The 14,343-nt window shown below is 44.3% G+C and overlaps 1 protein-coding gene across 4 annotated transcripts in view; it reads right to left on the bottom strand.

The window, feature by feature from the left end:
- Window positions 1-14,343, bottom strand: part of DENND1B (DENN domain containing 1B) — a 285,090-nt gene that overhangs the window by 110,626 nt on the left and 160,121 nt on the right. For all 4 annotated transcript variants that reach the window (XM_043484553.1, XM_043484555.1, XM_043484552.1 and 1 more), the window contains one exon: window positions 14,060-14,170. In XM_043484553.1, coding sequence (XP_043340488.1) covers window positions 14,060-14,170 — 111 coding nt within the window. The remainder of the gene's footprint in view (window positions 1-14,059; window positions 14,171-14,343) is intronic.

Raw genomic sequence — 14,343 nt, 5'->3', positions numbered from 1 at the left:
GGACAGGGATGCAGAACAAGCCCCTGTGTCCATGAAGCTTACATATCAGTGCGGAGAACAAACAGTAAACAAGTAAAACATCTATTTACGTTTAAGTTAGAGGTGAATTCTGTGAGGAAACCTAAAGCAGGCTAAGAGGGGAGAGAGTGACAGGAGGTGGGGGACAAACTCTGGCGCGGCCACATGTGCACTGGGACCCGACTGAACGATGGGAGCCGAGGCGTGCACTCGGGGAGAGGGGCATCCAGGAATCCTGGGGGGGGCAGGCTCGCACCTTCACCAAGCAGCGGGGGGCTCAGCTGATTGGATCAAACGGCGGAGCAGCAGGGGATAAGGTCAGAGAGGAAGCAGGTCGGAGCTGAGGAGACTCCCGGGACCCAGTGAAGACGCCAGGTTTCATTCTAGATGAGATCTGTCTGCACCTCTGAACACAGTGCTGACTGTCACAACAAATCAGTTCCCTAGAACGTTTCCAGAACTTCGCAGACGGAGGAAAGCAAACGATGAGCTGTAGAGGTTTGCTTTGGAGAATGAAGGCCTGTAAAGAAATGAGATCAAATGGTGCAGAATCTATAGAAACACCGAACCATATGGCCCACCTGAAACAAGCAAAATATTATAAATCAACTACAAGGCAATTAAAAAAAAAGAAATGAGATCGATAAATAAGCCAAGTAAGAAGGAGAATCTTCTTACTTTTAGCTTACCTATGATGCACTGAATCTCTAAGCTTAAAGGGAAATGATAATCCCATTTCTTTGATTAGAATTAACCAAGATTCTAGGTAGTTGTAGGTTCATGATCGGCCTAGACCCACACAGCGCTCTTTTGACACTTATCAGCTGTTTCTCTACCACCACGGTTCTTCATGAAACCAGGGGATAGGGGAGAAGAAGATTCGATGTTTAGGTCAGAAGACATCACATTCTTGAGACTGAAGGAATACACTGCTGTCACTGAACAAAAATGAAATGTACCAATAAACAAGAAAAGGTACCAAATAAAGGCTTAAGGAAAAAAAAAAGCCTTATCACCTTTGTTAAATGGCACAGGAATATGTAAATCCACATATAATTTCACCAAGCATACTCAATATGCCAAACTTATATAGACCCAACATACTAACACACACACAATAAACTCACAGGGATATGTATTTCCTATAGAGTACAACTCTGAAATAAGTATATATGGAAGCCACGTGAAAGAGACAAGACCTGGGGCCTGTGAAAGTGGGGAAACCTGACAACAAAGGTTGCTAACAGTGAACTGAGTCACGGTATGAAGGGAACTGGACCTTCCCGTTGTGGCCACAAGTCTAAGGGCTATGCTGTCACTGACCACAGTGAGGAGTAAACGTTTACATGATGCAAAGTGGCCCTGGGCCGGGCACATTCTCAGCACTTGACACACTCAGGTTTATGCTACAACCACTTTATGAATTAGGTACTAGCATCATTATGCCCACTTCACAGACCAGGACTCTGCAGGAAAGTTATACCACTGGCCTGAGGTCACACAAGGAGCTCCGCTGGTAAAGGATCCGCCTGCAGTGCAGGAGACCCCGGTTTGACTCCTGGGTCGGGAAGATCCGCTAGAGAAGGGACAGGCTACCCACTCCAGTATTCTTGGGCTTCTGTCGTGGCTTAGCTGGTAAAGAATCCGCCTGCAATGCAGGAGGCTTGGCTTCGAACCTTGGGTTTGGAAGACCCCTGGAGAAGGAAACAGCTACCCACTCCAGTATTCTGGCCTGGAGAATTCCATGGACTGTATAGTCCATGGGGTCGCAAGGAGTCAGACAGGACTGAGCAACTTTCATTTTCACTTCACTTCAGACAACTAGCAAGTGGCAAAGCCAGGATACCAATGCCAGAGGCTCCGGAATACAATAACTATTATTTTAACCTGGCTTTTGATATACAAAGATTCAAAATCCCCATCATTATAAGGCTTTGAATAATATATAGTGGCTGAAAACATTTTATACTAATTATATAGCAGAGAAGGAGTCTTTGAACAGACAAACAAGAACAGCTGACCTTTAAATGAAAAATTCAAAATCTATGATAGAGGTGCAATGTAAAAAACTTTCCCCAGGCATCAGAGTCTGCAGGAAACCAACAGAGCAGTCTCTCCAAAATGTCACAGAGGGAACTGACGAAAATTCTATGAGTCATCATCTCGATCTGCAAGTATACTTAGTTGGAAGTGAAACCCAAGTTCCTTCCCTTTGTGATGTGAAATCTCACTTATACTTTGCTCTGAAAGTTAAACTATATATTTATTAAAGGAAATCAGCCCCCTGATACAACTAGGCCATGTTTTAAGTGATTCGGTAAACATGTATTTTGAAGAGGGAAAAAAAACTCATTATCAGATTTCCAAGGAGACGACAGGAAGACGGTCCATTGAGTGTGACAACCGCAACAGAAAACAGCACGATTCTAATTCACACACTTTACAAGTAAAGATCTCATCCTGACCCGTCACTGCTCCTGTTACTCTGGGCTCTGCGTCTCTTAGCCAGAGTCTTTTTTTTTTTTTCTGTAAAAGTCCCTCTGCCTGCAACTAAAGTTCCATAAGAATTATTGAGGGACATACCTATGTCCCCTTGGAATTTATTTATGCATAAAATGCAAGAATTATTGATTAGAGACTTCATTTGATTTTTAAGTGAATCAATATTTAACTCAGAAACCTAAGTGCTATAAACAGTTATGGGTACACAGGATAAACTGCTGCAGCGATAAATTCCTCATGGAATGAAAAAAATTTTAGTGGAAAGCATAAAGAGACCATCTGTTTAAAAGCATTTAATTTACATTCATATTTAAAAGTTTGGGCCAAGAAAGGTAGCAACTGGCTACCTGAAAACTGCAAGGTTATTCCAACTATGCAACATTCTTACTAGAGCAAAACTCCAACCCTCCACTTGACAGTTGAAACAGCAATCCCGTATCATGAAAGAAGACAGGGACTGGCGTACCCTGTGCTTTTCAATGCTTTTTTATAGTAAGACATCATCTTATACTCCACTCTTGCTTCCTCCTCTAGGGCGGTGTGTCCAGCTGTTTCACTACCAAACATTCATCCTGACCTCCCTGCACCCAAGTCCCTGGGAAAGCTCTGCTCATCTCTTGGCTGGAGAGCCAAACAGCTCTAACGCTGTCTCGCTGGCTTGCTTCTTTCATGTACTCATGCTTTCGTCCATTTTACAGGTGGGGGAACCGAAGCAAAGTTAAACAGCTGCCCCAAATCACACAACTAGTCGTGGGGACACGGGTGTCAGACATTGCTACTGGTGCTGGGGACAGGATGATGAACGAGAGAGATGAGACCCCTGCCCTCCAGGAGCCTACACTCGAGTGAGCCTCAACTCTGCATTTCTGCAGCTGTCATGCTGCACAGAAACACCCACGCCGGCAAATCCATTTCCTCCCCTCCGTGACTTTCTCGTCACTAAGTTTACTGCTCTCTCTGCTCTCTAGTTCACACTCTTCAAGTTGATTCAGCAGCAGTTTTGCTTTTCCTAGAGGAGACCCATCTGCTTTTCCACAATATTCAGGAGCCTGACACTGTAACACAGCTCAAACATACCTGCCTTCTCTCCACACAAGCTTCCAGACACTGGATTCTAGAGGACTGGAAGTGAGGACGTTCATGTGAATTATATATAAACTATACTTTAAAAATGAGGCAGTTATTTAAGAAGTAAACCATACAATTAAAGAATCCTGCAACTGACAATGAGGAAGAAACCTGGAGATCACTCTTGTTCAACTGTTTCATCTGTTACATAGTAAATTTCAGCATAAAAGAAAAAACTGGCTTACATGAAATCATCCAATGTTTTCAGCTGAGTAATCATGAACTGAAACATAAATCTCTAATTTTCAGTCAGTACAGTTCAGTCACTCAGTCGTGTCTGACTCTTTGCAACCCCATGAACCGCAGCACACCACGCTTCCCTGTCCATCACCAACTCCTGGAGCTTACCCAAACTCATGTCCACTGAGTCAGTGATGCCATACAGCCATCTCATCCTCTGTCGCCCCCTTTTCCTCCTGCCTTCAATCTTTCCCAACATCAGGGTCTTTTCAAATGAGTCAGCTCTTCCCATCAGGTGGCCAAAATATTGGAGTTTCAGCTTTAACATCAGTCCTTCCAATGAACACCCAGGACTGATTTCCTTTAGGATGGACTGGTTGGATCTCCTTGCAGTCCAAGGGACTCTCAAGAGTCTTCTCCAACCCCACAGTTCAAAAGTATCAGTTCTTTGGCGCTCAGCTTTCTTTATAGTCCACCTCTCACATCTATACATTACTACTGGAAAAACCAAAGCCTTAACTAGATGGACCTTTGTGGACAAAGTAATGTCTCTGCTTTTTAATAAGCTGTCTAGGTTGGTTGTAACTTTCCTTCCAAGAAGTAAGCATCTTTTAATTTCATGGCTGCAATCACTATCTGCATTTTGTTGCACCATCTGTGATTTTGGAGCCCAGAAAAATAAAGTCTGCCACTGTTTCCCCATCTATTTGCCATGAAGTGATGGGACTGGATGCCATGATCTTAGTTTTCTGGATGTTGAGCTTTAATTCAACTTTTTCACTCTCCTCTTTCATTTTCATCAAGAGGCTCTTCAGTTCTTCTTTGCTTTCTGCCATAAGGGTGGTGTCATCTGCATATCTGAGGTTATGGTATTTCTCCTGGCAATCTTGATTCCAACTTGTGCTTCTTCCAGCCCAGCGTTTCTCATGATGTACTCTGCATGTAAGTTAAACAAGCAGGGTGACAATATACAGCCTTGACGTACTCCTCTTCCTATTTGGAACCAGTCTGTTGTTCCATGTCCAGTTCTAACTGTTGCTTCCTGACCTGCATACAGGTTTCTCAAGAGGCAGGTCAGGTGGTCTGGTATTCCCATCTCTTTCAGAATTTTCCAGTTTATTGTGATCCACACAGTCAAAGGCTTTGGCATAGTCAATAAAGCAGAAATAGATATTTTTCTGGACCTCTCTTGCTTTTTCAATGATCCAGCGAATGTTGGCTCTAATTTTAGAAGATAATATTGGTAAAATCACACTACTACCGTATTGAGGGACATGGTCCAAATAACCGACAAATAAAACCTAATTGACTGAACCTATTCTCTAAAACCATTAGGCATCTCTGAAAATCATAACCTAAAAATATCTCTTAACCAGGAACAAAACTGATGGTGAACCACTAGCAACGGAAAGACAACCACAGGTGCAAGGCAGCCCCAAAGGAGTGTCTGAATCTTCACAAGTGGAGCAAAATGACTCTAACCATTCGTAAATTACATATAATTGAGTGAGAATGAAAAACTGCACACATATATATTATATGCTGTATTGTTCACATTGTATATAATATTCACATACATACTTAGAGTACATATATGTGTATTTGGCATGCACCTCAAAGACTTTTACATGTATACACCTATATATAAACATGGGCTTCTCTGGCGGCTCAGACAGTAAAGAATCTGCCTGCAATGTAGGAGACAGGGTTCAATCGCTGGGTCAGGAAGATCCCCTGAGGAAGCGAATGGCAACCCCCTGTAGTATTCTCGTCTGGAGAAGTCTATGGACAGAAGAGCCTGGTGGGCTACAGGCCATGGGGCTGCAAAGAATTGGACACGACTGAGCAACTGAGCACAAATATATAAACAAGCACACGAGCATCCACGCGTGTGTGTGTGTGTGTGTGCTCGCGCACACACACTCCATACAGTCACCACTTTCTCATAGCAAATGGCAGCAGGCTCGGCCCCGCTGCGTCAGACACTAGGTAAATACCTGGTGAGCGTGTGTCCTTTCTGCCAGTCTAAACTTGCCCCTCTTCTTTACCTGCTTTCAAGCAGGCTCTACACACGGCAGACGTCCCCTTATTAGCCATGTTTCTCAACCCCAACCTCATCTGCCTTTCGTGGTCACTGTTCATCCAGGAGCTGGCCCACTCTGGTTGAATCGCTGTGACTGCCTTTTCACTGGACGCCTGTCAGTCAGAGTTTCCCTACTCTGGTTTTCTTCTACTAATATAACACCACCAGAGTTCCCGTCCCCAAAACAAAGCTGGTCACAGCATGTCCCCTATTTGCCTGCCCACAGTCTGCTGGATAAAATCCAAACCCCTTAATTTAGCAAACGAGATTCTTCACAATCTGGCCACTGCCTGTCTGTCCAGCCAAATTTTGTAGCACGACTTCTCTCTCTCTCTCTCTCACACACACACACACACAAGTAAATATTTCCAAGACAAAACACCAACTTCCTTCCAAGAACCAGGTGTGATACTGGAGTCAACTCTTTAACCTACCGCCCTCTCTCCTACCTTTCCCACATCAGAGTCCTAGCCACGCTGCCTCGGCCTTGACTGACCCGATTTAATTTATTATTTATGACTTAGAATCATAAATGACCTTGAAATTCCCAGTACCTGGCAAATAAGAGTATTTTATCAATACTAAATGAATAAAAACCGTTACACTCTTGTTTGGAAAACTCAACCAAAGCCAAACGTCTCCTTGAAAAGCAAGTTCCTGGTTTGCTCCTCAGGTTGTTAACTCACTCCCCTCTTCCCGTGACACTATTTATCACGGTGGTCAGCTGCGGGGGTGTGACAGGTCTGGGGAAGTGGTGCCTTCCATGCCTGCCCCCCGCCCTGCATTCCCTCTCCGCTCCCCGCCTGCACCCTGGGGGCACCTGTGCTGTCCTGGGCGGGGGCAGAGGACAGGGCAGAGGCCCTGAGACGCGCGGCAGGAGGGTGGATGCATGCTGGGCCCTGGGAGGCCGGCTCCCGCAGGGCGACACCGCCAGCGGCCCCCGGCGGGCCACTGGACCTGCTTCGGGAGGTGCGGTGGCAGGAGGCTTCGAGGGAGGCATCTCCCTGGCAAGCAGCTGGGCCACGCAGTGTCAGCAGTTAACGACACTGCACCTCTTCCGTCCAGGAGGAGGCCTGGTCAGGCTCAGGCTGGACGAAGGTCTGGGTGAGGACCTGCCATCTCTGCCAGCACGGCCACCGCCGGACTCAGAGATGCACACGCCTGAGGGCACGGCACTGCGTACAGGGTTATCTGTCGAACTGCAAAGTGACGGCAGGCTCAGGGCCGTGGCCGCGACTCCTCCCGCCCACTCTTCGAGCGGAGAAGCCACCGGCCGAACTGGAAGGGGGGCTGCGCACCCAAGACCCAGGTATGTCCCCCGTGGGGAGCAGCACCCTTGGCGGGGAGGGGGCAGCTCTGTTTTACACGGTGCAGGACATGCTCTGAATCAGAAAACATTTCATGGTGTTGCTTATCCCAGAGCCTGAAGACACGGGATCAGGGGTCGGGGTGAGGTGGGGTGGCCCCCACAATACCACACCTAACACCACCCCTTGGGCAAGTTCTCCTTTCTGCCCCAGCTGAGCAGAGCTCTTCTGGTTTGGAGACCGGACCTCCAGACGGGAGGCGTCCACCTGAACAGGATGATGAGATGCCATCTGGCCCTCCAAACGCCACTGAACCAGCAGGCTAACTGGGGCTGATCTACTGGCTGGAGCGACTGATCTCCATGACCAAGAATAAATCAGTTTGTTTCTACACAACAAGAGGCAGGAGCCTCCCTGAGCACCATGAACATCCAATGAGCGAAGAAAATACCCCTTTCCAAGGGAAGAAAGCAGTGTGTCCTACTTAGAACTACATGAAGGCCCAAAGATACCAAACCAAGTTCCAGTACAGACTGAACAAGACAGATACTCATATAGCCGAAAGGGTACAAGATGATGGATAACTTTCCCACCAAGGAATTGCAATTTGGGCATAGTTTAAAAAAAAAAAATTAAAATCTAGTAGAAGACAGCTGAACACAAGTCTTTTTCTAAAGACTGTATGGAAATTGCCCTCAACTTGTAAACTTCAGAATTTATGAAGAAACCTTTAACATCATTACTATTTATAATTACTATTATTCAAAGAGACAAGTGCCAAAGGGGCAATAAGACACGTTTCTGTCCTGACAGTTTCCATGTCAGGTGAACACTTCATATTACATTACGTAATTAGTGCAAAGGTTATTCTATAAACTGTTGTGATAGTCACAATTAAATGATTAAATTACTGCACACACACACCACCACGGTTCTGACCCTTTATGTCCTCGTTTCTATGAAAAGCATCTCTCATCACCCCGAGACTTGGGAGATGCAAACACAAGCAGTTTTCCCATCTGAGAAGTTTCCTCCACACATAACTTCCCACAAAGTGTCACACAACTGCCTCAACAGTCCTGCTTGCACACTGGCCACATCCACTTGGCAAGGTGTGAAAACACAGTGTTCCAAAGAAGAGGATCAAGTAAAATAACACGCTGATCAGCAGAGTCACTGTCTGCAGGGTCAGCTGATGTGATTGGTTGCTGTGGGCTTTGGGAAGAAATAAAAACCCAAAAGCTGTTTCCAGACTACCTTTCCCTGAGAGGTTGGGGTAATAACTGTTAACCGCACCACTCTGCCATAGCTTTAAAATCGTTAAGGGGGGAAACACACTTCCATCATCTGGGGTGGGGAGGAGACTGGGTAATCTTTGTTCTCACCCCGACTGTTCAGTTCTTGGTCTCCAGAAAGGTTCTCTGCACAGCCGGCTTCAGATGAAATGCGGATACAGGTGGTGTAAGTGCAGACGATGGAAAACCCAGATGGAGAGGCTGGACCTCCAGACTCCCCCTCCATCCAACCCCACCTGTGAGTCTGCAGTTCGCCAGCCCATTTCCCGGGGATCACAGGGTGTCCTTCTGCAGAGGCCCTGGATGGTATTAACGGGAGCAGGGGGGAAAGCACATGCTGAAACGCCTGGGGGCGACCATAACGAAGGAGGAGAGGACAGTGACTCAGCGCAACTCGGGCACTCGGGGCGTGGGACGTGGAGCCCGCAGCCAGCGCTCTGTGACTGATGCACTCACGGGCGCCGCGAGGGTGTGCCCGCCCGCCAAATGCTGGTCGGCGTGGGAGCCGACACGCAGACAGCTGCTCAGAAGGGAGCGTCGCTTGTACCTGCTTCTGCAGGCCACGAGGACACACTCCGGTTAACACATCACTGACAGGATGACGAGAGGGCTGCTGTCAGACGCTGGGCAGCCCGGTGCCGCAGACAGAACGCGCGGCCCCAGCTGACTAGTTAGGGGAAGTCTGGGTGGGCACAGCTACAGAGCACATGACAAGGCTTCACGCCCGGCTGACTTGAGAGCCGATGACACGGCTTTAAACAGCAATCTCTCCCTACCCCCGGTCACAAAACAGCAATAAGTCAGCGGATACCCCCTTGTAATGTCATGATTTATTCCTTTGCTTTGAATCAGGAGACTCTGGGCTGAGGCGCTCTTGCTTGTCTGCTGTTCGCTTAGGGCTTGGGCCTCCAGGGTCTGCCCACGGCATGCACAAAATCAGTGTTCCTGCTCAGGGTTGCCAGGAACCCTTCCCTGGGTATCGGATAACACGCCCGTCAGAAGGATGAACACACGACCGATCACGTCCTGATCCATTCAACTCAAAGACACAGAAAAGTACAGCAGTGCGCCCTAGCAAGATACATCTTAACATAAAGGAGGAAAAACCTGTGAAAAACTATTAAAACATAAACAATATTCCTGATGCTTTTGCTAACATATCTCAAGACTAAGCTGTTTCTTTAAAGTTTATCACTAAAAAGATAATTACGAAGTATAATTTTGACTACAAACAATACCTAAAGGAAAGGGTCCTCAAATAGCTCATTGTCTGCCAGTGGATCACCAGTAAAACCCCAGAAAGCTATAAAGTTGACAAACGCCATTCTAATACAATTATGACCATCAAAATGTAAATCCAAAGTTCCCAAAACTATAATAAAATTATAGATGTGAAGACAACTTACATGTGTTCTTCTAGAAATTAATAATCTGGTCATCGATTTAAAAGCAACTGAAAATAGGCACCACACAATTTCTTGCATGAAGCACATAACAGTTTCTATGGTATACACAGTCCTATAAGAATGTAAGAAGCTTCACGGACAGCAGTCTTTTAACCTCAGTTCACTGATACATTAAATATTCCTTCCTTGGCTGTTTCAGAGATTTCACTAAACTCTTTCTAAAAAATAGCTTATTTCTAATTTATGTTATGGTACTAGTCTTTGACCTTAAACATTACTGTGTCTGGAATTTATAGCATGTGTGTGTATGTGTGTGTGTGCATGAAATCTGTTAAGCTAGATTCAATGCAGCTTCCTCCATGTAAGAAGGGTGAGGAGATCATGAAAGCAAGCTTGAATTATGTTTCTTTTATCAGTCCTCCTGCCCCAGACAGTGAACCAAAGCAAAGTTGTTAACTGAGAGCTGACACCACCACCAAGTTTTCAGGAACTCTCATAAACAACTGGTATTAAGTTTACCTCGAATATAAGAAACAACTCCCTAATACTGAGCCTTTATTAATTTATTTAATTATTTAATCAAATTATATAATAATAATTTATTTAATCATTAAATTAATATTTGTTAATAATATAATAGTTGGTTATAATATTTAATAATTAATATTATAATAGATATTTATATTATAGTTAATAATTAATGTTATAATTAATAACATTATTAAAATAATTAATTTACTTATTTTTAATTCAAACAAAAGGATAGGCATGTTAATTTTTACTATAAACTGCAGATCCAGTCTGCTATAAATTTATAGCTAATGGTCATTTACTCTTATACAGACAAAACTCTAAGCACTTCATACGTACATATGTGCATGCACATTCCTATGTGTATGTGTGCATGTGTGTGTGCATGTACACATACCCATAATCTTTAAAGCAACCCTATGAGATTACAACTACTGCAACTCCCATGCTCCCAGGTTGAAAGTCAAAAGCTGAGTGGAAGAAGAGTTACCTAGACATTAAGAGGTGTTTATAAATTACAGTGGAAAGCAACACCAGTATTTTATACTACTTACCAAAAAAATTTTTTCACAAAATATTTATATGTATACAGATTTCTTTTTTTAAATTGCAGTATAACTGACTTAAAGTATTATACTATATTAGTTTCATGAGTACAATATAGTGATTTGGGATTTTTATACATGACAAAGGGCTTCCCAGATGGCTCAGTGGTAAAGAATCCACCTGATGATGTAGGAGACGCAAGAGCTGCAGGTTCGATTCCTGTCCGGGAATGTCTCCTGAAGGAGGAAATGGCAACCCACTCCAGTAATCTTGCCTGGAGAATCCCATGTACTGAGCTGGTGGGGCCACAGTCCACGGGGTTGTGAAGAGTTGGGCATGAATGAGCAAGGCTACAGTCCATAGGGTCATGAAGAGTTGGACATGATACTGAGCATTATATGTTACAAAACGATCCACACTAGTAACTCTAGTTACCATCTGTCACCAAAGTTGTAATGTCACTGAGTATATTCCCTCTGCTGTACGTCACATCCCTGTGACTTGTTCATTTTATAACTGGAAGTTGGTGCCTCGATCCCCCCTTCACTTATTTCACTCACCCTCCTCCCACCCACCTCACCTCTGACAACCACCTGTTTGTTCTCTGTATCTGTGAGTCTGTTTGTTTTGTTATGTTTGTTTTGTTTTCTAGATTCAACACAGCATAAGTATTTCACTTAGCGTAATACCCTCCAGGTCCACCCATATTATTATAAATGGCAAGGTTTTATTCCTTTCTATGGCTGAGAAATACTCCATTGTATGCATGTGTGTGTGTGTATACATATCTATATACACACTTCACCTTCTTTATTCACTCATCTCTAAGGGGCACCTGAGTTGCTTGCTTATCTTGGCGTTGTGAATAACGTTACAATGAACACAGGCGTGCAGACACCTTTTTGAGTTGGTGTTTTTGTCTTCTTCAGATAAAAGCCCGGGAGTGTCACTGCTGGACTGCACCCTGGGTCTGGTTTTGGTTTTCTGAGGGATCTCCATACTGTGTCCCATCAGAGGTATTTCTAACGTGTCCCTATACAGACCGCGTTCACTCACACAGCTTACTCCGATGCCACCTTCGGACCTCTCACGGGAGAGGTCCCGCCTCCCGGGAGGGCCTTCCCGGACCGCGGGGCACGTCACTGGAACCTGCTCTCGCTTTCCAACCCCCTCCCCCGGCTCTTCTCCCTTATCCCCCAGCTCTCAGCACCACGTGGCCCGACGGCTATCCGCTCACTCGTGTCTCTATCTGCCACATCAGGCGGGCGCAGCTTCAAGAGTGTTTGGACCTCACTTTGCTCACCGCTGAGGCCTCAGTGCCTGGACTGTGCCAAACACACAGTAGGCGCATAATAAATGTGCTACATGAATTAACCTTGACAAGAATTTGGTTCCTAGGTGTTCAAATACAATCTTCTTAATCTTTAGGACAATATTCATGTAGAAGTATTCTTTATAATTTTAGAAAACTTGGCTTAAAAGAGTGATGAGGACAAGCTGTGCGGTGTGGCCAAAAATAAATAAATAAATGCAGGAAATGTCAGGGTAACCAAAAAAAAACTAGTTGAAAAAAAACTGATGAGGAGGAAGAGACAAAAAGGATAAATAAGATTTTTTTTTTACCTCAGTGGTAAGTTAAAAACAGCAGAAAAGCAAATAAATTATAAAAAACATCAAATAATTCAGACTGAATTTCTTAATATCACATTAAGAAAATGTAAATAATTACCTACGCCACGGACTGGGACTTATTCTCAACAAAACCATAACATTTCTCCACACTTACTCCTTCAAACGCATGTCAGGAGTTTCTCAGTACATAAAAGCATGTATTTTCAACTCTTTTTGAAAAGTGAGCATATCAATATTGCATTTCAAAATCTCAAAACTGTTTCTTTAACTTTAGAATAATGCAAATAACCTAAAATTAGAATCAGGAGACCCAGTTTCACACTGCCCATCTCCAGCTATCTACTTGGCCTTGAGGAGGCCATTTAACCCTTCTTTGAAAAATACCTTTGTCAGTCTGTTAGTCTCTAAGTCATGACCAGCTCTCTGAGACCCTGTGGACTGCAGCACACCAGGCTTCCCTGTCCTTCACCATCTCCCAGAGTTTGCTCAGACTCACATCTATGGAGTCAGTGATGCTAACCTTTCTCATTGTTATATCCTAAATAGGTATCCTAGAGAGATCCTGAAGCTCCTTCTGCTCTAAGACACTAAAACATTATAAAATAAGGTTTTTATTTGTATTACCAGGGAATAAAACATAAAAATAGTATCTTATTTTTATCAGTTAGCTAAATTTGTAAGGAAGGTAATTCATGGGATATTAAATAATGTTTTTAATAAATAACTCTTATTACCCACAACTATAATTCTATTTATATTACATTTTTAAGTCAAAAAATTTAATTTTAATGCTTAGAGTAAGAAAAAAGATTAGGAAATCTAGAAAAATACTTTTGAATATTTTTCTAGGACCCAAGAAAACTCCTTCTATTCTCCCTCCCTTTTCCACAGTAATGAAGACCTTCCAAAAGAACATTTCGGTGAGTGGCATAAAACCTGTGATTTGGAAAAAAAAAAAAAAAAAAAAAGCTATTTTGACTTTTAAGTTATTATCAGTCTGAAGAGCTTCTCCAAATCAGAACTATTATAGCATCCACTCCCCCACCACGACTTGGCAACAAAGATGAATCCACCTATTACCAGGTTAGGGTAGCCGCTATTATCCCGGCCCCTTGATTTCTTTCAAGTGGCTCCAATGGAAAAAGAGCCTCAAGTGAATAATAAAGATCTCATAATAGCTCTTAAGAATTCTTTATATGGTAGAAGGCACTAAAATGAACTCCAGGGAGTGAAAAAGAAAAAAAAGAAAGAAAGAAACGCCCCTCATCTTCTGATAAGAAGAAATAATTAACCTGACTTAATGCACCCGCGAAGGCCTTCCATAAATCAGACCTTTGTGCTTCGGCGGCGGACTAAAGCCGCGTGTCAGGAGGCTATGCAGATGGCGCCTGTGGAGCATGCGCAGAACGGGGGGGGGGGGGCGGTACTCACGGTGCTGAGCTTCCCGGACGTGACGATGATGCGCCTCTCGTGCAACATGCTGGCGAAGAGCTGCAGCATGTTGTTCACGTCCACGGCCACGAAGTACTCCGTGAGGTTCCTCTGCACAGGCAAAGACAACCGCGTGAGGTGCGGGGACACTGGCGACAGCCGCCGCGGGCTACCCGCGTTCCGAAAATGTTAGTAGTAAAAATTGCTAATAATTAAATGCAGTTCTGGGTCCGACGCCACGCCAAGCACAGAGCCTTCGGTTCTTATTTGAAACACAGCCCTGC

The sequence above is a fragment of the Cervus canadensis genome, chromosome 13 (assembly GCF_019320065.1).
Source record: "Cervus canadensis isolate Bull #8, Minnesota chromosome 13, ASM1932006v1, whole genome shotgun sequence".
Lineage (NCBI taxonomy): Eukaryota > Metazoa > Chordata > Mammalia > Artiodactyla > Cervidae > Cervus > Cervus canadensis.
The sequence above is the reverse complement of the archived record's forward strand: the minus strand, read 5'-3'. Positions and strand labels throughout refer to the sequence as shown.